The sequence below is a fragment of the Mustelus asterias genome, chromosome 22, assembly GCF_964213995.1.
Source record: "Mustelus asterias chromosome 22, sMusAst1.hap1.1, whole genome shotgun sequence".
Lineage (NCBI taxonomy): Eukaryota > Metazoa > Chordata > Chondrichthyes > Carcharhiniformes > Triakidae > Mustelus > Mustelus asterias.
The window spans coordinates 27,686,843-27,713,122 of record NC_135822.1 but is presented as its reverse complement, the minus strand read 5'-3'; the positions used below and the strand labels follow the sequence as shown (position 1 = coordinate 27,713,122).

The 26,280-nt window shown below is 41.2% G+C and overlaps 1 protein-coding gene across 6 annotated transcripts in view; it reads left to right on the top strand.

Annotated features, from left to right (window-relative positions):
• vps13d (vacuolar protein sorting 13 homolog D) overlaps positions 1–26,280 on the top strand; it is a 270,660-nt gene that overhangs the window by 6,617 nt on the left and 237,763 nt on the right. For all 6 annotated transcript variants that reach the window (XM_078239047.1, XM_078239044.1, XM_078239046.1 and 3 more), the window contains exons 2-11: positions 1,078–1,155; positions 1,548–1,738; positions 6,485–6,565; positions 8,771–8,887; positions 12,145–12,249; positions 14,498–14,668; positions 17,431–17,531; positions 20,587–20,755; positions 21,506–21,604; positions 23,343–23,562. In XM_078239047.1, coding sequence (XP_078095173.1) covers positions 1,078–1,155; positions 1,548–1,738; positions 6,485–6,565; positions 8,771–8,887; positions 12,145–12,249; positions 14,498–14,668; positions 17,431–17,531; positions 20,587–20,755; positions 21,506–21,604; positions 23,343–23,562 — 1,332 coding nt within the window. The remainder of the gene's footprint in view (positions 1–1,077; positions 1,156–1,547; positions 1,739–6,484; positions 6,566–8,770; positions 8,888–12,144; positions 12,250–14,497; positions 14,669–17,430; positions 17,532–20,586; positions 20,756–21,505; positions 21,605–23,342; positions 23,563–26,280) is intronic.

The following is a 26,280-nucleotide window of genomic DNA, read 5'->3' as shown; positions in this document are numbered from 1 at the left end:
ATCAGAGACAATTTAATCGTAACCAGGTAAAACGGTATCAGCAGCACTAGATCTATCAAGAAAGAGGGTTTAAAGTGCATCTTATATGATGTGAAAGAAGAGGCAAGAGAAATTTAGACAGGGAATTCCAGGGCTTGGGGCCAAGGCAGCAGAAGTCATGGCTGCCAATAACGGAGCAATGAAAATTGGGGATGTGCAAGAGACCTCGGCCTTTCGGCTAAGATCAAGTGTAGTATGGACAGGCTGCACTTGGTTGAGGTCATTAGGTTACATTTAAGCTTCATTTGAAGCAATTTTTAAAAGCGGCATCTCGGCCTTTTGGCTAAGATGCAAATGAGATCAAGCCTTGGAGGAGGTGAGTCTGCACCTACTCCAATCAGCTTGGATCATGTAGATCAGGCCCAGGACAGGAGTGGAGGCCCTGTCTTGTCAGCTTGGATCGGAAATGTCTCAACTTGTTGAGACTCTGAATTGGACTTGATTTGATTGAATTGGAAACGTATTAAAAAAAAGAGACCAGAGTTTCAAAAGAGAATAACTTCATAGGTACACAATGTCCGTCAACTGATGCACCATGTTGGTTAAGCATTTAAGTGGCTCCTAGTACAAATGTTTGTCCCTTTAACTGCTTTCTTGGTGGCATTTGCCCCTAATTTTCTTCAATTTCTTTGATCTTGCTGACTTATGGGTATTGTACTGATCAATAAATAATGCTAATATTTTTTCCAAAAATATACTTTGTTCATTTATATAAGTACAATATAAAACATCTCCACTTGAAAATTAGAAAGTGCAGTAAAATTTGACTTGTTTCCTTACAGCATTTTTCATTCTGAGGCGTTTCATTACAGTTCTGATACTCTTGATATTTACAATATACTTGTCAGGCTAAAACATTAGGAAATAATGTATATCTTGCTGTGCAAGTCATGTTGTGTTTGTTCATATAATGCACTTAAACCAAACCTATTTGCTGGGTTACAGCTGGCCCCTCATAGCCCCCTCATCTTTACAAGCACAGATAGTTGCTGTACAGAATAAAGTGACATTAAAATTTATATTATTGCTTCTGTGCAGGGGCTGTTGAATTGGAAAACCTCCCTCTGAAGAGAGATGCCCTCAAAGAGTTGGATTTACCTTTTGAGGTGAAAGCAGGTAAGTTGAACTGCTCACCTCGCCTTTTTCCAGTCACCATCCTTGTCCGTATCGAGATCACGTTTATGAAGACTGTTAATGAATAGATGTGGTTTCAGCATTGTCTTGAATGTTGTGGTATTTCCTCGTTTAGATGCAAGAAAATCAATATTGGTTGTAATGTTTGAAGGGAATGTAAAGCTGGGGAGAACTCTATTCTTGGAGCTTTCCTGCTGCCCTTTGAAGAAACTGGAGATGAAAGCACACTAAAGCCTTTTATTAAACACAATTTTCCTAGATCCAGCTTTGGGATTTTGTAATTAAAGATAGATGTTGGCTTGCAAACAACACCACGTGCAAAAAAATGAATTAAAAATAAGTGCCACATGTGAAGCATATACATAACCTTTCAGGTTTTATTGGGAAGATAACGTTGCAGATCCCATTCTACCGGCCTCACGTGGAACCATGGGTAATATCCATCTCTGGACTCCACCTGATCGGTGCACCAATTAAGCAGTCTGAGTTTGACGAAGAAACAGAGCGTTCACTGGACAGAAAGAGGAAGTGTGCGCTGCTGGATGCTCTGGAGGCTAAATGGAAGGTTGGTGTCAGTTAGGTATAATTTAAAGTGCTTGACATGAACTACAATATGATGAGATATTTTCCTATCAAGGTCCCTGCTGAGGCTGACGATTTTCCACGTGAAACCTAAATTAAACCTGAGCTCATCAAACCTTTGATTGCTTGATGTGGCTTTAACATTGGTGTGCAATTTTATATTGAACTGTTGATCTTAATTATTTTCTTCACTTTGATTTTTGCTTTACAAATCCTTTTGAGGAAAGAAAGGTTATTGGATTATTCTAGTGAATTTTCCATTCTAGTTTTTGTATTTTCCTATACCAGGCCTGTCACCAAAAACTGAGAAGGAGAGAACCTCACCTTGCCTTCGGAGTTTCCCCCAGATAGCCCAATGCTTTTTGGTTCTCATGTCTTGGGGGGGAATTGGAGCATTCTTTGGAAAGCTTGTCTCATGGCTGAGGTTTGTTACAGGAAGAATTGAAAGGTTTCGAATTCTACAGGGAGAACTCAGCTCCTGGCTCCCCGTAGCTGTCTGCCATTTACAAGGCACAAGTCAGGTGCATGATGGAATACTCTCCACTTGCCATGTGCAGCGACAAAAACATTCAAGCAGTTTGACACCATCCAGGATGAAATGGCCTGCTTTATTAGCACCTTGAGCAGCAGCTTAAACATACACTCCCCCACCATTGACGCAGCGTAGCAGCAGTGTTTGCCATTTTCTAGATGTACCGTAGCAACTCACCAAGCTTCTTTCAGTGGCACCTTCAAAACCCACAACCTCTATCACCTAGAAGGACAAGGGCAGTAGACTCACCACAACCTGCAAGTTCCCCTCCAAGGCACGCAGCACCTTCACTTGGAATTATATTGCTATTCCTTCACGGTCACTGGTCAAAATCCTGAAATTCCCTTCCAAACAGCACTGGGTGTGCCTACACCACAGGGACTTCAGCGGTTGCAGGTGACTCCCTACCACCTTCCCCTGGGCGATTAGGGATGGGCAACAAATGCTGGCCTAGCCAGCAACACCCACATCCTGTGAGAAATTTTAAAAAGCCTTAAATGATACATCAAATATAATAACCATCACGGTAGTTAGCATGTTTAGACTAAGGTGATCATACAAAACAAAGAATAGAAAATAACCATCTGGGCCAACAAGTTTGTTGAATACTGCTGTGTCACTTCTACACATCATTGCCCTTCCCTATCCCACCCACTAGACACACAATGTACTGGGAGAGTTAAAAAAGAAAATCAGAATGGGAGGAACCTCATACCAAATTGGAGAAAAACTATGGGAAATTTCTCCCCTAAGCCACAAAGACAATTAAAACGTTGCAGGAGGCTACTATGATCGGAAGGCATATCACCAGTGTACACCTACCTTCTAATGCAGCTAAATTGGTCACATTCAGGAACGCATCCAGCTAAATTTTGAATGCTTGCAGCAAATCCACACTTGCCGCACGTGCCTGCCAGTTGTTCTCAGAAGTGAGAAGTAATGCCTAGCATCAAACCTAGCTCTTAGCTTGTGTCATTTACATCTAGCTCGCGTAGATTATCCACAGGGACTGAGTCTAATCCTTTTATTATTTTAGAAATCTCAATCCAATCTCCTCAAAGTCGAGGATGCTTTTCTGGACTAACAGTCCCACCCTCTCAGCCTATTATGGTAACTGAGGGCCCTTAAGTTAGGTGCCAATTTAATGGCCACCCCCTGAACATTTTCCAGGTCCTCTATATCGCCTGCCTCGTAAGGGATGTAGCCAGATGCTGTATTCTGGACGAGACAAAATAGTATTTCTTGTTCTCAACGCTTTTGTAATAGCCTCATGACATCTTCAGTAATTTGCACACTTATATCCAGATCCTCTTTCTGCTCAATGGCCTTAAGCATGCAACCCTCCAAGGTGTACACTCGCTTGACATTATCCCTACCTCATTTCTTTCACTTGTATTAATAGACTTCAGCTAGGTATATGTCTTTTTCTTTGGTGCATCTAGATCTGCCTATTTTGCCCATTGAAACTCCTTACCCACACATGCCTTTGTATCATCCATGAACTTTTGGCCAGTTCTCCCAGTGCCTTTAATCGGATTGTTCATAAAGAAGGTGAAGAGCAAAGGCCTCAGAAACGAATCTTTCTAGGATTCAGACTGTTTCTGATGCAGAGCCATTGCCACAAATATGTTTGTCTACAAGAATACAATCAATTATCTATCCAAGCCACAGTCTGCCGAGCAATGCCACAAGCTTTTGTGCAGCACTATAAACAGCAATTTGTACAATGTGGAGCGGGCTACCAACCTAGTAACTGTTTTCAGCTCATTGAGACAGGAAGGTTAATGATTATCAGATCACTGATTGGTACAGCACTGAATAATTCCATTTGGCCTGCGCTGGCTTTCTGGTTGAGTTATCCAAGTATCCTATTCCCTGCTCTGTTAACGTCCTTGAAATCTCTCGCTTGGTAAGCACAGCAGATGTCATCTATGTGGAAGAACTTGCAGCTGCATGTAGCTGACAGGTCATTTATGTACAGGTTGAACAAGTTAGGGGGTCAGTGCTGATCCTTGAGGTAGGCCATTTTGCTGCCTCTTCCATGTGCTGGCTTTGGGTCCCATATGGACTCGAAATAGCTTGTTTTGAAGAGAAGCAATGGTGTCAACAACCCAGGGTGGTAGACCCTAGCAAGCTTGACCAGTAGGCCTGTGTGTCAAACAGTGCCGTAGGCTGCAGTGAGATTGAGGTAGATTACTCCAGTTTTCAGGTGCTTTGGAAAATCATTTTCGATGTGGCTGGTGAGGGCAAGTACTTGGTCTTCTATACTGCACACCTTGCGAAATCCTGCCTGGTCTATGGATAGTGTATCCTCCATGGTTGGTTGGATATGGTGCAAGATCATTATCTCTAGCAGCTTATAACACATGGAAGAGAAATTGATCTGTAACTGGAAGCTTCTTTAGGATCCTTGCCAGGCTGGGGGAATGCAATGGTTTTACCTTTCTGACAATTTTTTGTCAGTTGCTTCTCCTGGGTGGTTCTGGTCAGGAATACAGAGACCTATTTAGTTGCCAATGTGCCAAGGCGCTTAAGAAATTCAGTGTAGATTTGGTTGTAACCTGCAACTTTGCCAGGTTTCAGTTTACTGATTGGACCTCGTTTGTGTTTATGGCTGTGACTCTTCGGGCCGGTCTTCGAGTTCTCCTTTTTGAAGGATATCCATTCCTTAGCAATATTGGGCAGAATTTTACTGGCAGGTCCATCTGAGTTTCGTACGATCCCACCCGAGGCCAACAGAGAATGCTGTTCTCCGAGCCTTGCCCACCCCCAGAATCGGGGCAGGCGTGCCGATAAAGTTTCGTCCAGTGCGTTTATGGCTCACTCTGGTGACCACTCTGGTGACAACTCTGCCACCTTTGGTGAGGTGGCTGACCACCGCACTCAGCAGGATGCAGCCCTGGTTGGAAGTTGCATTTAACTTAGCATTTAGTTTAATTTTGTCTCTCGTTCTTCCTCCCAAAATGTATCACCTCACACTAAGTTAAATTTGATCTGCCATGTGTTTACCCATTTCACCAGTCTGTTTATGCCCCCCAATGTTTATTTTTCCATTATCCCCCTCATTGCTTGCTGCACTGAGTTTTGTATCACCTGCAATCTTTGCAATTATGCCCCGTGTTCTCAAGTTCAAGTCATCGACATATATGAAAAATAACCACAGTGGTCCCAATACCTCTAGGCCGGGATGTTATGACCATCCACACCGGTGGGATTTTCCCATCCCGCTGCAGTGAACGGAGATTAGGCTGAGCGCTAAATTTTCCGACTTTGTTGCAGCGGGAACGTGGCGTGAACGACCAGTAAGATCATGCCCATTATCTCTGATTTCTGTCCCTAAGCCAATTTAATTTCCAGAAAGCCACTGACCCTTTAATGCCATGGGCTTTATGAAACTTTGGTGAGACTTTGCGATCAGAATTACAGGAGATGAAGATATCATACGAATAAATGCATAGTTCAATATTTTAATGCCACTGGTAAGATTGCAAACTCGAGAATGTTTTAGAGTCCGTACCATAACCTTCACACAGCCAAACTTCAAAGCCTGTGTGCAATTAAAAAGCAAAAAATGACCATAATTATTTCTGTAAAATCTCTGTAACCGTAAAATCCCATTAATCATGTAATTATTTGATTAAATGTAGAATCATGTCATTTGAATTAATGAAGTATTAAAATTGCATGCATATAGTGCACTGTCTGTCATGTACACATGAAAATAGGATGTATTATGATGAAGATTTGGCATAATTTCCTGATGCCAAGAGCTGACCAAACAGAGATTTAAAGGATTTGAGACAGTAAATCTTGAAACATTATTTAATCTGGTTGGTGAAATGGTAACAAGGAAGGACAAAATGAGGATTATTATTGCAAATATACAGGAACTGGTCTGACTTCTTGAAGTAAGTTATTACAATCAGAAATGCAGTACCACAAATAGCCGTGGAAGCTTATAATTTCAGAGTGAATTAGAGATAGATGCTTCAGGAAAGCTATTAAAAGTTTTGGGGAAAGAACAAGGAGCTGGCTTTCGAGTAAGGACCTCCAACGTGGAGCCGGCACTTGCGCACACATGATAGAACCAATGACCTGGGATGAAATTTCAATTAATGTCGATACTGTGCTGAGTTCTTTCTCACTCTGCCTTGTGGGCACTAAAAAGGTTTGTTTTGGTTGATACTTTTATTACAGAGTAACCAGCAGCAGAAAGGGGAATCCTACTGGTACTCGGCTACTGCTTCCATGGTAACCAGGATTGTGGAAAATGTGGAGGTGAGTTGGAAAAATGGTAACTATAATGGTCTTCACTTTTTTAATATAAAAACATAGTCAAGTTCAAGCTTTTGTTTTCAGAACACTGGTTTCTGCTGCAGTGACCTTTGAAAATCTGACTTCATTCTGAAATATTGCATCTCTGTATTTATAATGTGAAGGCTGTTGTGGATGGGGGGAGTACCATCCTTTGCTGTTTCTGATTAATATGTATGAGTTAACCATGTCTATTAAATTTAGAATCCTTCCAATTGTCTGGTGTGGCTGGAGGGATAGTTCAGGTCAGATTGTGGCCTGTGTGGAGTTCTTTCAACTCAGCTGAATTAAAAGTAGAGTATTGTAATTGGCTTCAGCAAGCTCGTGTTCCTGCTTCTAATCATTATCCAGTGACTTGTGTGATTAGGTGCATTTTCATGTGTGGTGTCTTGTGAGAACAGGATTAAGCTTGGCTGAGCTGCCTATGATACAAATCAGGATCAATCCAGAATAAATTATATATTTTATCTCTTTAAGAATTTATGGCTCGGCCATGTAGTTTGAGCAATTTTAAACTGGGCTTCCTTTAGCAGCACTTTTAAGAGAACTTTGCATTTGTACAGGGGACAGTGAAGAATATAGAAGCAAAAACAAAAAAATGCTGGAAAATCTCTTCAGGTCTGGCAGCATTTGTGGAGAGAGAACAGAACCAACGTTTCAAGTCTGGACTTACAAAGGGTCTTCCAGACTCGAAACGTTAGCTCTATTCTTTCTCCACAGACGCTGTCAGACCGGCTGAGATTTTCCAGCATTTTCTGTTTTTGTTTCAGGTCCCAGCATCTACAGTAATTTACTTTTATCTGAGGAATGTAGAAACCTGTCTTGAGTGCAGGTGTGACTTTTAAAAGGAGTTTGGGGAGGTGTTATGTCTCTGCATGACTGTGTGTAAGCAATCTTCTGTCAGTGCAAAATGGTTTGATAAGTTCTTCAATGTGAGTTTGCTATTGCAAGAAAGTATCCGAGCCCTTATCTATAATGGTTGTCTATTCAGAAAGGCCATTTTTCACTGAGAAAATTTAGCTTTGTCTGAGATTTGTCAGAATATACTTGAGATCTTGTATTTTAGAGAAATGTTTTTGTCTGTCTTGATTGTCAGTCAAGCCAGATATGAATACTGTGGCAATTTGCCAGTTGCTAGCTCAAATGCTTAATCAATCTTCTGGGTCACAGCAGTAGGCTGGAACTTGGTGCTCCAAGCCCATGTACATCATATCATCACAGTCAGCAAATTATGATCAAACCATATACATATTAATGTATCTGTGAAAGGGTAATTATGTCTAATCTTCTGATTTCTTGTTTTCCCCTGTATAATTTATCTGTGACAATAAATGGTTCTTTTTTTTAAACTTCAATAACATAATCTGTCAGTCTGGTGTCGTTCAGAAGTATTCCTTCGCATTTCTTACTGTTTCAGATGTTTACCACAATAACAAGGGCTCGATGTTCATTTGTGATTCAGGTTTCAGTTCATAGGGAGTGTGGGCTTGCTTATGAATTTTCACAGAGAACTCAAAAACAGAGTATTGGGAAGTAGCTCGTCTGATTAAAAATATCGACCAGAGTCAACTATTTGACATTCCCCATTTAAACTAATTTGAAGAATGGCAACTTGGATATGTTACTAGAAGTCGGGATTTTCCCTGTCAAATTGTAAACAGGAAAACTAGATTTAGAAATGGAAGGGGAAAATTGTGACAGAAGATGGGAATGTTAGCACTAATATTGGTCTTTGAAGTTTTGGGTTAAGTCAAGGGTTGTTGGGCATACTCAGCTGATTAATGTTTGTTATTGCTTCTGTGAGCTAGCATCTGATTCCAGTCAATGAAATCAGCATAAAAACTGTTGTTTCATGTGGACTTCAAATTTAGTATTAAACCTATATACAGTCATGTACTAAATGTGTAATGCATTTTTGCGCCATACAGTGATAGGTGGTTATTGCACATTTGTTTTTGAATTGATGTTGACTGCAGTGCAAGAAGGAACTTGTTTTTATATTGTGTAGTTCACGCCCTTGGGATATCCCAAGTGCTTTACAGGCAATGAATTATTTTTGAAATTCAGAAACTGGTGTGCAGACATAATTGTAGGGGGATTTACTAGCAGCATGATTTTAGACCTGAATAGTACAATGGACATTGAATCTGCGTTTCTTCCCCCATCTAGCTGAAGGTGCGAAATGTCCATTTACGTTTTGAAGATGACACCACCATTCCTGGCCATCCATTTGCATTTGGGATCTGTATCAAGAGTGTGTCTGTGCAGAATGCAGAAGACGAGTTGGTAAGTTCCAGCATTGAGGGAGTGAATGGCAGCACCTTATGTTGATGTTTTTATTTGTTCCTGGGATGTGAGCGTCACTTGCAAGGTCAGCACGTATTTCAACCCGCAATCGTACGAGAGAATGTGGCAGTGAGCCACTACATTGACTGCTGCACTCCATATATGCCCGTATTGCTGTTAGGGAGAAAGTTCCAGGTTTTTGAGTCGGTGACAGTGAAGGAACTGTTAATTCCAAACATAGCTCGAGTACAGTGAGGCGTGCATGCTGCAGGCCATCCTGTATGTAATGGAAGTTAAATCTGAGTGGACTATATATGCATGCTGTTGCCTGCTATAAATATAGTGCCATGAGCTGTTTAATTTTCCCATCTATTCTTAATGAAAATTGTAAATCAGAATTACTTTTCTAAGCCAGTCTAAAATTAGTAATTTAAGATGAATAGCTAGGGGCATTGAATTCAATATTTATCCAATATACCAATCTGACCCAATCATATTTTAATGTTAACAAGTCATATCCACTTGCTAAATAAATAATCATCAGATTTCTGTCTGGACCATTGATATAAACAGAAGCAACTGCAAATAAATTAGCTTTCTTGGTGGCCAGCAGTTTCAAAGAATGCACAGTGCTTTAGATCTTTTTTTCAACATTGGAATGAGAGTAGGCCTTAATCCCTCAAGGGCGTTCTGCCATTCAGTGAATTCAGATTGATCTGTGACCTAACTTCCTATGCCCGCGTTTTCTCCCTATCCATCAACACCTTTGGCCAGCAAAAGCTATCAAGTTCAGATATACACTGAGCAATTGATTTTGCATTAATTGCTGTTTGGGTAAGAGAGATCCAAACTTCTACCACACTTTTGCATGTAAAAGTGTTCTCAACTTCACTCCCGGAAGCAAAATGCTGCAAATCCTGAAAGACCATCAATTTAGAATATGCTTTCTAATCTTAGACACTTCAACCAATGGAAATAGTTTCTGTCTGTGTTCTATCAGTTTCTCATATTATCCTGAAAACTTTGATCAGAAAGCCCCTTAACCATGTAAACTCCAAGGAATTAAACCCTAGTTTGTGTAATCTCACTTTATAATTTAACCCCCTTGAAGTCCAGGTATTATTCTGGTAAATTACAATGCTCTCCCTTCAATGTATTGTGCCCAGAACAGCTCTCAGTACTTGGTGTGGTTTAGCTAGACCTTTGCATAGCCTTGACCTTGTATCTAGTTCTTTAGTTTTAAAGGTCAGCATTCCATTAGCCTTCTGGTTACTTTCTGTAGCTGTCATTTTAATGATTTATGTGCATCGACCCAAGTCCCTTTAGCCTGCCACTGTTACTAGTTTTTCACCAATTAGAAAGTACTGTGTTCTACCCTTTTTAGGTCCACAGTGGCTAACCTTGCACCGGCATGCATTGAGATTCATTTGGTAAATCTATTAATATAGAAACTGAAGCAGAAGTAGGCTATTTGGCCCTTCGAGCCTGCTCTGCCATTCATTTTGATCATGGCTAATCATCAAATTCAATATCCTGATCCCACTTTCCCCCACCCCATATCCCTTGATCCCTTTAGCCCCTAGAGCTATATCTAATTTATTCTTGAAATCAGACAACGTTTGGCCTCAACTACATTCTGTGGTAGTGAATTCCTCACATTCACCACCCTCTGGGTGAAGAAATTTCTTCTCACCCCAGTTCTAAAAGGTTTACCCCTTATCCTCAAACTATGACCCCTAGTTCTGAACTTCCCCCACCATTGGGAATATTCTTTCTGATTCTATCCTGTCTAACCCTGTTGGAATTTTATAAGTTTCTATGAGATCCCCTCTCACTCTTCTAAACTCCAGTGAATATAATCCTAACTGACTTAATCTGTCCTCATATGACAGACCTGCCATCTCAGGAATCAGCCTGGTAAACCTTCGCTGTACTCCCTCTATAGCAAGGACATCCTTCCTCAGATAAGAACACCAAAACTGCACATAATACTCCAGGTGTGGCTTCACCAGCACCCTGTACAATTGCAGCAAAACATCCCTATCCCTATACTCAAATCCTCTCGCAATGAAGGCCAACATACCATTTGTCTTCTTTACTGCCTGCGTGCTTACTTTCAAACAGCTGATGCACGAGGAAACCAAGCTCTCGTTGAGTATCTACCTCTCTCAATTTACATCTATTCAAATAATAATCTGTCTTCCTATTATTGCTACCAAAGTGGGTAAATGTATCTTTATCATTTTATGCACCCATCCACATTGGTTACAATGCCATCAATGCTTGTGTCATCAGCAAATTTGGATGCGTGGCTTTTTATCCCACAGTTAATAAATATGCAGAAGAGTTGAGCCAAACACAGTCTTGAGGGGGTCACCAGTGGTCAATCCTGACAATTAGAGTACATGTGCCTTATCCATACTCCGACTGCTGCTGCTCAGCCTATTTCCTAACCAGGTCAAGAGTCTGCCATCAATTCCATGTTGTTCAGTTTTCATCTATGAGGGACTTTAATTAAATGCTTTCTGGAGCTCTCTGTTTTAAAAAAAAAGTTCAAGACTGTCTCCTGTATTACTTTAGTCACCTCTTTAAAAAGAAAATCAGGCTCGTGAGACAATACCTGCCTTTTTCAAATGCATGTTGGTTCTTTCTGATCAGCTGAAGCAACAGCTGGCCTCCTCTGCAAGGGGAGTTGTTTTTTTATAGCGGGAAACACAGATAGGGAAAAGTAAATTTATAAAGATACAATTAGTAATTAGCAATTTAGTATTCTCAAATTGGAGTCCCAGTGGAGAAAGCATTTGGGAAACACTGGTTTATAAATTAAGTACTGGAAATAGACTTATTGCAGATGCCAAATGTGCTGCACTTAATGCTGTCCTGTTGTAGAATATGTGATAATGGAACACTCCAATCCACAAACATTTGCGCGATCTATATGTTGTTGGTTGGTAGAAAGCCCTGTTTCACGACCTGTGATATTAAAGGGCTACCATATCACACTGTGCTTGCTTTTGCAGTTATACAGATCAGAGTAATGCAGCTTGATAATCCCTTGCAGAAAAAAGATCATGCATTTGTGCAAGTTGACAGTGTGGCACTTTGCAAAAGGTTTGTATGGATTTCTATGTAATGTAGTGAAAGGGATAGTCGAAAGCAGTCAACTTAACAGAAATGTTCTGTGATCTATAACTCAAATGCTGTCCTGCAACATTAACATTGCTGCTTTACTTAATCATATTCTTTTTACCTTGCAGGTTGAAAAGTCGATAAGAAAGAAGAGACTACAGATTGAGGATTTCAGCATTTACTGGGCTGTAGATTGTAAGCTATTGGGGGACATTACTACTGCCGAACTCCAGGTTTGAAGTTTATTTACTCAAAAGTTTAATAAATCAGCCACATCTTTGAACTGCGCATTCTGACACCCTCGTTAGCGTATGAACCATCAGCAGAGGCAGATTATCCATCACCTGGCCTTTGGGGATCAGAGATGCCCTGGGCAATTATATTTCATCTAAGAGTAGCATATTGTGACTTGGATTTGTTTTATTAATGCAGTATGTAAATATTCCACAGTCCTGTGCATTCATCTCAAATTGGCATTTTAATGAATCTGAGATTGGGCGAGGTGGATGCCAAGGAAACTTAATTCTCCATCCTGCACCCACCAACTGTGTCATTTTAAAATTCATCATTCAAGGGTCACCAGCCTTTAAAAATCTGTTGGTTCAAACCTGTTCATTTTTTGTTTTTTTTAAAAACAAAAAATGTTAGTTGAAAGGTACAAAAAGCGAACTGGTTGAAAGGAAGTTTTAAGGTTGACAATGTGGATGGACTGAATTGTGAATGTAACTTGCTCTGACCTCAGCATGTGTAATTGCAATTTAATGGTTATTAATTTAGTTTTACATTGTTTGGCTTGACCTGTATTCTCAAACAAACAAATAATTGTAGGGTAAAAACATTTGAGTAGCTATCTTTAAAGCAATGATTTAGTTTTTTTTGTAAAATATGTCATGGTAAAAACAAATCCCTCTCCAATTGAATATTGTCACAAAACCATAAAATCGATGGTGTTCGCAACAGTTCTTTGCTCGAGCAGTCTTGCAGTCATTTGCTGATGGTCTTCCTATTGTGATGTTGCAGCTGGGTGAAGCTGTGCAGTCTATTTGTTTGCATCAACTGTCACTGAATTAATCATGAGGAATGGTTTGGTTGGCTAGGCAAGAGAACACCTTCTTTAACAGTGAGTTGTGCATTGGAAAACTCATGCAGGTTAGGCTTAATGAATGAAATATTCCAGGGCTAGACTAAACAGGTGGCACAGTGGTTAGCACTGCTGCCTCACAGCACCAGGCACCTGGCTTCGATTCCCGGCTTGGGTCACTGTCTGTGCAGAGTCTGCACGTTCTCCCCATGTCTGCATGGGTTCCCTCCCACAGTCCAAAAGACGTGCTGGTTAGGTGGATTGGCCATGCTAAATTCTCCCCCAGTGTACCCGAACAGGCGCCAGAGTGCGCGACTAGGAGATTTTCATAATAACTTCATTGCAGTGTTAATGTAAGCCTACTTGTGATGATAATAGATAAAAATAAACTCCCAAGACATTATTGTAATATTCGTAACAGCCTTAAAGGGATAGATAAAAATGAAGTGTGCATTATGATAGGCTTATAACTTTGTAAGTTCACAACATTAGTACTAATATTTATGTCTGTTTTTCCACGTTTCCTTCTCTCTCCTAAAGATGCTGACCCATATTGGGGTGCATTGCTTTCGATGCTATCCACTCTGCATTACCACACCCCAGTGGTCACTTTTTATCAGTGTGTCTAGACAGGTGGTGCCAACAGGCTATTTTGACTGTGGTTAACATCCCAAATAAAGTAGTTCTAAACTCAGCCAATTTTGACACATGTACTTTCTAACAGGGTAAAAGTATGGTTTATTAAATATTGAGCAGCTTTAAACTCCTTGAGGCAGTGAGGTTCAATGTGAGTATTATTTAATTTAAAGTACTCTCTCATTTTTTGGGAGAAAATATTAATGACTGCGGAATTATCTTTGAAATTTGTTTCAAAAACAGAAATGTTTTGACTTTAGTGGAAACCCTTGATTAAGGTCCCCCCTTCTGTGAGGCCATTGGGATGTTGTTACTGATGGGAACACTAACATGTTAGTGTCCTCCGCAGGAAATAGCCTTATCACTCCAAACCAGAATAAGAACTGCTTCAAATGCAGATTTTGCTGGTAATATAATTTCTCGGATCTTATGGCTTTCAGGCTAGTTTTCAATTATCTTTGTCCCCTTAAAATGGATCTACACCAGAATGATAGTGGTTCGATGTCTCCTTCATTGCCTATCTTGGTGACTGCCAAGGGTTTCCACACAGATAAGAAAATTGGGGAGAGACATCATTAAAATTCAACTGAGGCTAATATTTTCTTTTGTGAAAACGGATGAGTGGCTTGAATAAATAGTTGTCAGATTTTTCTTCATTGAGTAAAAATATAAGTTTAATAAGAATTCCTGTGACTAAGGTCTGAATGACATTGGAATAAAGTAATTAATATATTTGTACCTCGTATATTATTTCAACTTTACAGGAAGCGATGGATTATTTCCTGGAAAACAGAGACCACAAGTACATACTGGAACCAGTCTGTGCCTCCGCACTGTTAAAGAGGAATGGAACCAAAGAACCCTTGCGCTCCCGGAACACTCCACGCATTGAGTGTGATGTCAAGCTGAAGACAATTCCATTAAAACTATCACAGGTAAGTCACAAAGTTCAGAGACTAGGGAAGCATTTGGAATTTTACAATATTGGCTAAAATATCCACGGGCAAGATGATCTGTTCATCTTCTGTGCTTTATGTTACTGCTTCCCAGCTGTAAAGATGGGGCAATATTGCCCTTAGAACTTGGTGTAACACAGTGTAACCAACAGGAGCACCATTGACACCCACCCCTTAAAATGGCGACTTCATAGGTGAAGGACCAAAGTTTAAAGAGTAGGAGAAAAGACAAGGTAGCTCAGCAAGTAACAGTTAGGTGATCATAAAATCATAGAAACCCTACAGCACAGAAAGAGGCCAATCGGCCCATCGAGTCTGCACCGACCTCAATCCCACCCAGGCCCAACCCCCATATCCCTACATATTTACCCACTAATCCCTCTAACCTCCGCATCTCAGGACACTAAGGTCAATTTTAGCATGGCCAATCAACCTAACCCGCACATCTTTGGGATGCCAAACTTTCCTTTTAAAAACCAGTAACTTGAAGGGAAAGGGGAGACAGAGTCCCAGGTTGGACATCCTGGGAAGCCATGTCTGTAAAATGGCGTGATGTGATGAGGATACAGTGACGAGGATGCATGATGGATGGCATAGATGCAACGCAGGAGGACCAGAAAAATTAAGAAAATCAAGACCAAAGTGGGATTAATACTAACTGTTAGATGGAGACTAAAAAGCTTCTAGCAGAACACATCCTCTCTCATGAGTGAGAAAGCATAAATTTTTATCTGTCTCTTCATCCTGGTTAGACAGAGCAGAATTGTGCTGTTAGAGATATGTTTTGTTGGTTGACTAATTTTGTTTGCAGGGTGGTTTGCGCATTAAGGGAATTAACAGCATTAAGGCTGGCCTGCCACTTCAACCTGGGACATAATTCTGGGTTGAAAGTGCACTTGGGTCTGCGCTGAGTATTTAAAACTCAAGCAGTTGCTATTTTTTTTTCTGTACTGCAAACGGTCGTCTTAAACCTCTCTTCCCTGTCTCCTCCACCTTCACCTCCATCAAATCTAATGATCTTATGGGCTTTGTCACTAAAATTGAGACCAGCTATTCAGCTGCCCACCAGGCCAAAGTTCCTATCAGGGTCCCCCAGCGTATAACCCTGAACTTGCATATTTATTTAGTTTATTTCCTATCTCCCCTCATGCCCTCATCACCAAGCTCACCTCGTCCATGAGATCCACGTTCCTCTACTGTTATTTCCAATAAATCGCTGACTACTCTAATTCGATTCATGGCCTCCATGTTAGCTGATGTTGTTAATTGTCCTCTCCCCTCAGATACTGTCTACCCATTCTCTTCAACTCTACCATTATTAACCTCTAATCTACAGATCAACCCATGATCCCATCTTCCCTCTGTCCTTGCAAACAACCGCCCTTTCTTCTCCAAGGTCCTAGAACATTCCGTCACCTCCCAAATCTGAGATTATCTTTAGGAATTCCATTTTTATAAATGGCTCCAATCAGATTTCCTGCCCTCCTATTGTGCCAGAACACCTCTAATCAAAGCCACAAATGACATCCTATGTGACCGACAAAGGTAAACACCCCCTCTCCATCTTTCTTGACCTGTCTGCAATCTTTCACAAGGTCGACCGAACAATCCTTCTCCAACTCTGTCATCCAGCTGGGTGGAACTGGACCCACCTGATTCCCATTCTTAACTATCCAGTGGGACACAAGTGTATCACCTGCAGTAGCTTTTCTTCTCACTCCTGCACAGTTACCTGTGATTCCCTGAAGCCACCCGCCTCACCACCAACAACCAGGGCATATCAGCTTCCTACTACTTGTCATCCAAATGCTGCGCCTCCGTGACTTCATCTAAAAGCAACAAACTTTCTGTTTTGCATAAGCACTCAGACAGCCAGATATACTCACCCACCTCTCTTGATCTCTCCCCTGGCTGTAAATTGTCAGACTGCTTGCCTGTCATCCAGTAACGGAAGAGCAGGAATTTCCTCCACTATAACAGCACCGTCACTAAGTCCATCTAAATATACTTCCATAAAATTGCTTGACTCTGCATCTGCAGCAGCTCATCTGCCAAAGCTCTCAGCCATGCGTTTGTAATCTTCATTCTTGACTATTTTAATGTACTCTTCACCAGCTTTCCATGTTCCATAAACTTAAACTCTTCCAAAGCTTTGCAGTCCGTAACTTAACTCCAGTCCCGTTCACCTTCATCTCTGTGCTTGCTGACCCTACACTGGCTCTTGGTTAAGTAATGCCTTGATTTTAAAATTCTCATCCTTGTTTATAAATCCTTTCAAGGCCTCACCCCTTCCTACATCCTCCAGCCCTATAACTTGCCAAGATGGATGTGTTCCTCCATGTCTTGCACATCCCCAATTTTAATCACCCCACCCTTGGCAGTTGTGCCTTTAGCTGCAAGGTGCTAAGCTGTTGAATTTTCTTCACTTCTGCCTACGCCTCTCCTTTAAGAGGCTCCTTAAAACCCACATTTCTGCCCAAACATTTGGTCATTTGCCCGAACATCTGTTTGATATCAGTCCTTTGGAATGTTATAGATGCTTCGTAGTAACACGTTTTTAATTGTAACCCTGGTAATGGTGGTGATCTACATTTCATGTGAAGTACAACCTGCTGTTTTAAAACAAAATCAGAGATGTAGCTTGTAAATGATGTTCCGTTTTTACAAACAGTCCTTTTGCCTCTTTTGGATATACCTTTGAGCTGGTTGCTTAATTTCGTGTCCCCCTCTTGTGTGCCCAGGTACAGTACCAGCAATTGATGACATTCCTGAAAGAAATGGAAAGGAAAGAGCGACAACTCCAGCTAAGAAAATGGAGACCAAAAGTTCCCATTAAATCAAAGTAAATCTCCCTTCTGATTAATATTTCTTTTGACTTCTATAAGTAAAGTGAATTGACTTATTTCACTGCTTCCGCAGTCATGCGTGACCTTGTTCAACTGGGGAGGAAATATGTTGACCCTCACACCTAGAATGGCATCAGTGGTGATCTGTGCGTAGAAGCTTGAAAGCATGAGCAAAACTAGTATGATGCTGCCTCCTTGTCCCAAGAAAATGCAAACAAAAACAAAAGATGAGCTGTTCAGTTAAATGCATTCCTCCGCTTGTGAGCGACACTGTGGGGAAACGCAACACCCAGGTGTTTTCAAGGTTGTAATTTCGTGTAGGCGTCTGTGTGATTTCAATAGATAGTTGAGCCTTTTCCCTCATGGTTTACAGAATTGTGTTGCGCCCTGCTACAATTGTCACAATCTGCTCCTACATACTGCAATTATTTTGTTCTCAAAACAACAGTAAAATCAGCTTAGATACCCCTTTCACCAACGTAGAAATTGCACCACTTTTCAATTCTTTGATTAGCACAGAAATGTGTGATGAAATTTTAAAAAGTGGTCAGGAGCAGGCAGTAAATATAACGGTGAGGCTGTCAGCGCCCTCGGCTTTTAAAGTGTAAAGAGCATAACTGCATCTGGCAACTGCACACATGCAATTAAACTTGGAAGTCAGGAGATTATTGTCCCAAGTTGCCCCCTGCTCTTCAGATGTTTCCCTATTCCAGTAGCTTGCCAGGAAGCTCAACATTGACATGTGAACTTTGCTGTATTAATGTGATAGATAGCCAGCAAAACCATCAGAGTAAGTTAGGGCATGTCCATTTCAGCATTGGTAATAAAAGCAAATTACTGCGGGTGCTGGAATCTGAAACCAAAAGAGAAAATGCTGGAAAATCTCAGCAGGTCTGGCAGCATCTGTAAGGAGAGAAAAGAGCTGACGTTTCGAGTCCAGATGACCCTTTGTCAAAGCTTTGGCAAAGGGTCATCTGGACTCGAAACGTCACTCTTTTCTCTCCTTACAGATGCTGCCAGACCTGCTGAGATTTTCCAGCATTTTCTCTTTTGGTTTCAGCATTAGTAACGTTTTAGCTGCATGGTAAGTCTTAATTACTGTTAAACAATCTTTCTGCTACTGAAAATTAACTTTTACAGGTGCAAAGTCCCATTCCTTCAGACCTTAATTATCGTTGGAGATTTTTAAAAATATTTTTATTTTTTTTCCCCCCATCTCTTATTTCCCTCTCTTCATCCCATATTTCTTTCCCTGTCTTTATTTCAGTTTCTACACATGACTAAGCTTTGAATTGACTATTTTAGCTCATATTTCCTAGTTTGGACTGCGTGCCTTAGTAAGGATTCTTCAAATTGGCTAATTATGGAGATACAGAGTTGCCTGATCTGTTCACACATATTCCAGGTCTCCTGTAGATTGTACCAAAATAGCTGATTGAAAGTCTGTGGAAAAGTGAAGTGTAATGATTCTTCATTGTAAAACTACAAATTGCAAACATCATTGTATCCAACAAGTCATAGATCATAGAAACCCTACAGTACAGAAAGAGGCCACTCAGCCCATCGAGTCTGCACCGACCATAATCCCACACAGGACCTACCCCCATATCCCTACATATTTACCCACTAATCTCTAACCTATGCACCCCAGGACACTAAGGGCAATTTTTAGTATGGTCAATCAACCTAACCCGCACATCTTTGGACTGTGGGAAGAAACCGGAGCACCCGGAGGAAACCCACGCAGACACGAGGAGAATGTGCAAACTCTGACAACCGTCTTCTGTGAATAAAAACACATTGCTGTACTACTGAGCCATAATAGACCAGGAAGGTACAAGTTTCAGTAGCCAGACTGTGCTGAGGTAAATGGATCTCAGCAGTGACAGCAGACTTCAGGGTTTTAAAATTGGCCTTAGTTGCCTTGGGCTTGCAGTGAGGTAGATCGCTCAGGGTTTGTGTTCCTGACTGGTATCCATTGATTCCTGCAGTGTGTGGATGTCAGACGACACCTGGATTGGGCTTGGCTTTGATGCCCCCACAGTCAAACAGTCTTCTGACACCCATAATCTAGATGTGTACATAAAAGTACTCATTCTGGACAGCTAATGGTGCTCATAGGACTATACTCCAGTGTGAGTTTTGCACCTTTGGGAGAAGAAAGAAAAGTAGTGAACAATAACTGGAGGATTACAAGTGGTAAGTAGTTACTTATGGAGATTCTTCTACATTCCAGTTTTTATTATTTAAATCCCATGTTGGCAGCTATTTCAGGCTGGATAGACTAGAGTGATGTAGAATATGAAGCACACTAGTCGTGCCTGATGCTGACTGGCTTATAGTTGACCTTCAACATACCACACATTGCCTGCAGTACATCTGAGGAGATCCGAGGAGATCTCATTGTCTTGTGCTACTCAGAATGGCCACTTGGGTCTAATTGACTGTTGCATCTCACTGAGGAATTCAGTTTTTTTACAATCCAATCTATTCTATCTTGAGTCTGCATGTTCTTGCCATCATTTCTTTTCCATATAAATTCCTATAGCCACGATTATAGTGGAAATTGCCTCTGCAATATTACCATTGTTAAGAGGGTGTCACGACAGCATGATTTATTTGCAAAGGCAGTTTGTGTTGCAAATAGTAATTTAAAGCATAAAGTAACAACAGTGTGTATGGCTTTTCATCTGCACATTCTGGCACGTTTTCTTCTCTAACCCTCCATTATCTGAAAGTTACTCTTGGTCTTGACTCCCAGGGAGGGGGCATAATTTTGCTTTGAGGTGTAGTGTAAAACTGGTGGTACCAGATCAACCACCCATTATGCATCTCAATTGATTTATATTCCGACTGAAGGTCTGATAATGTCCATTTTACACTATCATCCAAACTCAAAATTCCACTCCTTGTGTGCAGTGACACAGGAGATCAACTCTTTATTTTATGTATGCCTAAGTAGAATTCATTCTGTAGGGTTTCTTGGTAAAGGACTTTGATAATGTTGTTGGAAAATTCTATTCTATACATTCATTTTATCCTTGTAAATAGTTCACGCGAGTGGTGGAATTTCGCCCTGAATGCAAATCTTGCTGAGATTCGTGAACAGAGGAGACGATTAAACTGGATGTTTTTATTGCAACGAGCAAGAGATGCTGTATTGTATACAGAAAAATACCATCATAAGCTGAAAGGAAGCCTGAATTCTTTTGAAGATGAGGTGACATAATCTTCTGTGGGAATTTCTCATTCATTTCATTAGTTTAACAACTCCAATATTTTAGGAGTTCAGGGACAGCAGTTAATGTATGAGTGTATGCTTGGGGCTTGCTTGGAGGACACATTGGTTTGTTTGGAGGGGAGGTGAAGCTTGTATGTCAGGCAGAGGGTTTGTGCTAGGGTTGGTGTTGTCAGGTGTAGTTTGTGCTTCCATTGGGAATATGAGTTTGTTTAGTGTGTAAATAAGGGATACAGGGGGGACTTGGCCAACACATTGAACTCCCCAGCATTCATTGTCAATCAGGTCGATTTTATGGGCTGGAATGTGGGCGATTATTTTGGTTCAGAGAAGGACAATCTGCTTGTTACCAGCAGTGCAATGCTGATGTATTTCTGTTGAGTGCTGCTGAAGGGATAATGGAAATGTCCTGTCTTTGCACATGGCACTGCTAGTGATGATCCTTTGAGGTGTGCTTTGCAGGATCTGGTGATACCAGATCAACCACTCGTTATGCATCTCAATTAATTTACTCCCATTGAAGATCTGATAATGACCAATTTTGTTTTAAATTGCTAGGATTTTATGCTTTGGTATTCGTGACCTTGTCAAGTTGATAAAATGCTTCATTTTATATTTGGTAGGAAAGTAGGAGTAATCGAGGGAAGCCTTAGAGAAATCATATTTTTGGCCTATCCCCCTCATCTCATTCTGACTAATGTAGTTTGGTATTGTGCTGCTTTTAATTAACAGGAGTTGGAGCGAATTGAGGATGAACAGACATTTGAGGAGTTGAAAATCCTGCGAGAGATTGTATATGAACGGTTCAAGAAGCAAGATACGCTTGCAGAGGTCAGGATTTGGGAGTAAAGATTCTCCTTTATGTATATTTGTGTTTTGGGATTAAACCAATGTATAATAAAAAAAGAAGTAACTTCATCCATCCATGGCTAAGTTGCAGTCTCTCTCAGTTGGAACTTAATCATTCCAAGATGAAAATCAAGATCATGTTATTGAGTGATCGACTCAATAATCCAATACCTGAGCCATGAAGGCTCCCAGTATTACAAAGCACTGTCTGTAATTGACCAGTAAGAAGTCTCAAGTGCTCCAGTGGAGAGGATCTCCAAGAAGATCGTGCATGTGAGACTTTTTACTGTGCTTACCCCAGTCCAACGCTGGGCATCTACACATCATGTAATTGACCAACCAGCCTGCTTCGCTAAAGCATCTTGGGAGGGGTAGACTTGTCTTGGGTGCTTCCCACTTGGCCTGAGATACCCCTACCTCAGTGAGCCAAGCAACAAGGAAGTTACCAATTGTGGTAAACTGTGCAGTTTTATCGAGTGATACTGAGCAGTACCCTTCAGGGTCCCTGAACCTAGGCTTTTTCGATATGTGCCTAAGCTCTCTGGACATGGGTATGAGATTTTGAGTAGGAATGTTTTATTTATTATTGTCACAAGTAGGCTTGCACTAACACAGCAATGAAGTTAGAAATTGTGCAGTCTGTATTGGGCAATCACATGCAACAAATTAGATTTTTCAGTATCTTGTTCTACAGACTGTTAATCTTGGGCGGCACGGTAGCACAGTGGTTAGCACTGCTGCTTCACAGCTCCAGGATCCCGGGTTCGATTCCCGGCTCAGGTCACTGTCTGTGTGGAGTTTGCACATTCTCCTCGTGTCCGCGTGGGTTTCCTCCGGGTGCTCCGGTTTCCTCCCACAGTCCAAAGATGTGCGGGTTAGGTTGATTGGCCAGGTTAAAAATTGTCCCTTAGAGTCCTGGGATGCGTAGGTTAGAGGGATTAGCGGGTAAAATATGTGGGGGGTAGGGCCTGGGTGGGATTGTGGTCGGTGCAGACTCAATGGGCCGAATGGCCTCCTTCTGCACTGTAGGGTTTCTATGATTCTATGATGTCGGATCCTCTAGATAAAAAGGTGCTGCCACTAACGTTCCAGCAAATGGTGAGAATAATGCCTGCTGCTAGAAGTTGGGAACAGAGAAGCAAAATGTGTGCATCAGCCCAGGTCTCTTGTACACTGAGCAACCGGTGAAACTTGGGAGCAGGGTTATCTGGCTACTGTCTTAACTATATGAACCTTGATTTATATATTGTGTTTCTGCGGTTTTCCGTTCATGGATGATCATGGGATGTTGCCAAAGTTCACATTCAGCGCTTTTCCTCCTCGCTGTCGAGGAAGTGAAAGAAGGGGAATGCATATAGCAATGGAATAAACTATTCAAACTAGAATATAGAGCTTTAATAGAAACATTAGTCCTAGAGTTCGCAATGCAGGCCTTTACAGGAAAGCTACTGGGACGAGCCAATTTGAAATCAGGAGCACGGCATGTGGGGAGCTGTAGTGCAGCCCCATTTTACCATGGTGCAATGTGTTGAAGCATTTCTTAGAGTGGCTGGCGAGTGGGATACCGCTTATAATTATGGCATGTAACAAAAATTGAAGTTGCCGTCCATACCAGTTATATAATTGTTCATCATTTTAGGGCTGCTTTAAGTTCACACAGAAAATACTTTTGGAAATCACCAGAGGTTTATACATGCCTTCTTTTTGATCATTCTGGTAGAGCCTGCGTGAGCCGCCAACAGAACCTCTGGGTTCTTCCTCACGCTCCGAACCTATGCATGGGAATCGCAGTGGTATGATCCAGTACCTGCAGTCTTGGTTCCCTGGATGGGGAGGCTGGTACGGCTACTCCCAGAATCCTCAGCAGATGGAACAGAATATAACGGTGGAGGGTCTCACAGCTGAGGAGCAGCAACGGTGGAATTCAGAAGAGGAGCTAGGTATGATGGGACTCCTGTTTGTTCAATTCCTTCACAGTGAGCAGCCGAGTGACTGAAGGTGTAGTTTTGAGTTGACCTTGCTTTCTGTTGGAATTTTGCATTTTTGTGAAATTCTACTCAAAGACAGTAAGTTAATGTTATACTTAAAAATCTAACCAGGGTGTCTCTCATGCGATAGTTTCCATATTTCAATTCACAGTCACATTTTCACCATTGAAGTGGTGATTTCTACCACTAGAAATGAAGAATTTTTTGATTAGATTGAATCTAACCAATGGATATGAATTTTATAAAATGTGTAGTCTTTTGTTATCTCCTTTAAGCTCCTGATACTGGAGGTTTCCTTTTCACTCCAGACAGGCAGGAAAACAGTTGGAACCAGCACCTGTACATCTCCCTTCTAGTTCATAGCCAAAATTTTCTGAAATAGATTTAAAATGTTCTCTAACATTCAATAGTTACACAAATCCAGGAATCCTGAAATCTGGAGGAATGAGGATTATTGAACTGACCCAAAGGCTGCTAATAATTCTATCGATCTTTGCCAAATTTGATGTGCAAAAGCATCAGGCTTGGAGTACAATTCAAGCCCACCCCGCCATTTGATAAATTATGATCTGATTGTGGCCATAATTCCACTTTCTTGCCTACCCCCTTGACTGTAGTCCTGTAATTCCACTTCCACAGATGAGAGATGCTATTTGGTTTCTCTCAGAAGCCATTTCTCAATTGTAACCTTAGAGGCTTTATTGACCATGAGAGGGAATACAACTGAGCCCAAACGTTGCCCTCATTTTTTCACCTATCACTGTACAGTTTTCAGAACCTGTCACTGGATAGTGTTGTGTTTTTATATATTTGTGGGGCATGGGCTTCGCTGGCTGGCCAGCATTTATTGCCCATCCCTAGTTGTCCTTGTTAAGAGGGCATTTGAGAGTCAACCACATTGCTGTAGCTCTGGAGTCACATGTTGGCACAGTAAGAAGTCTCACAACACCAGGTTAAAGTCCAACAGGTTTATTTGGTAGCAAATACCATAAGCTTTTGGAGCTTGTCTTTCATTATCTCCTTTAAGCTCCTGATACTGGAGGTGGGTTGCCATGTAGCACATGTAGGCCAGACCAGGTAAGGACAGCAGATTTTCTTCTGGAAAGGACGTTAGTGAACCAGGTGTAGATGGGTACAAGGGCTTCCCCTCTTTTCCCTATTCCTTGGTTGATTATAACAGGGTTTTTTGAAATTTATAAGGATGAACGTACTAATTGTGTGCTGATTATAAAGAACTCAATCTGACAGGCCTTGAATTTAAAAGAATAAGGGGTTAGTTTTTATTGGGCTTCAAAGCTTTATAATAAAAGACATTTAAAGAAAGGTGATCCCAATCACTTAACCGCTATCTCCATATTAATTGAGTGTTCCACAAAAGGTAATTGATTAGCTCATGTCCGGATAGGCCTTGGCTATTGTGTTATGCCTTTAGGTGATTAATTTTTATTGTCCAAGACCCTCTGCTTGACTCCCCCTCCCCTTTAATGAGTTACGAAGAACATATCAACACCTCCAACAGACCCATTGCCTCTGTAGACTCTGTCTCCAGCCTGACAGAATGGAATGTAGCTTTTATAGTGATGCAAATAGTGGCCGCTTCCCCTTTGAAATAATCCTTGACATTAGCAGGTGTGAAATTCCACAGGAGGGTTTCCTGGATATGTTTTAGTTGTTATCCACATTGGAAATTTCCAGAAACTTGACTAACCTGCAGTTACAGACATGTCAAGTGTCCTCTGATAGCCACCTTAAGTCCGCTTCTGTTGTTTTAATGGTTGAAACTGCCCTTTTTCAAAAGGTGAGTCCAGCAGATGATGTCAGATATTAAATGTCAATTTCAACATGCCCTCATAACAATAAGGGGTAAGGATCCATTTTCTCCCGAATCCTAAATGTTGCTGTCCAGGTGAGATCAGCAAACTGAGTTCAGAGTGGAGATAGGATTTGAGAATTTTCCTGTCTGTTTACCTCGGCTGTGCAAGGCAAGTAGTGGAATTTAAATTCAAGAATAAAATCTGGAATTATAAACCCCCAAGTTCGGTAATAATTACCACGAGACTGTTGTCGATTGTGAAAATCCATCTGGTTCACTAATGTCCTTTTAGGGAAGGAAATCTGTCGCCCATACCCGGTCTGGCCTACATGTGACTCCAGAGCCACAGCAATGTGGGTCACTGTTAACTACCCTCTGAAATGGTCTAACAAGCCACTCAGTTCAAGGGCGGTTAGGGATGGGCAACAAATGCTGCTGGCCTCGCCATGAAATAATTTTAAAAGCTTCCTGTTGCATTTAGTAGCTATTCCCCTGGGGGGCAATCGGTGGTGGGGAGGGGTGGGGGCTGTTCATCTGTTCACCTTAGAACCTGATTAGAGATTGGAATACCTTGTTACTGATATTATTTATGTACATAATGACAGCTGCTGCTGTTCAATTTTATTTTGCATTCCCCAGTCTTGGGTCTTTATTGATGTGATGATTCTGGTTCTAGTCTCAAAAAGTTAAGTGAATTGGGAAGGTATTTGAATGCATAATACCTTTGCACAAACTAGATGATGTTCATAACTATTTAAATAGCACTAGAGGCAACCTTTATATATTCTTATTTGTTACCAATTCACTTTCAGTTCAGTGTAAATATACCCGTGCAAGATGCTGTTGGAGTGACTAAG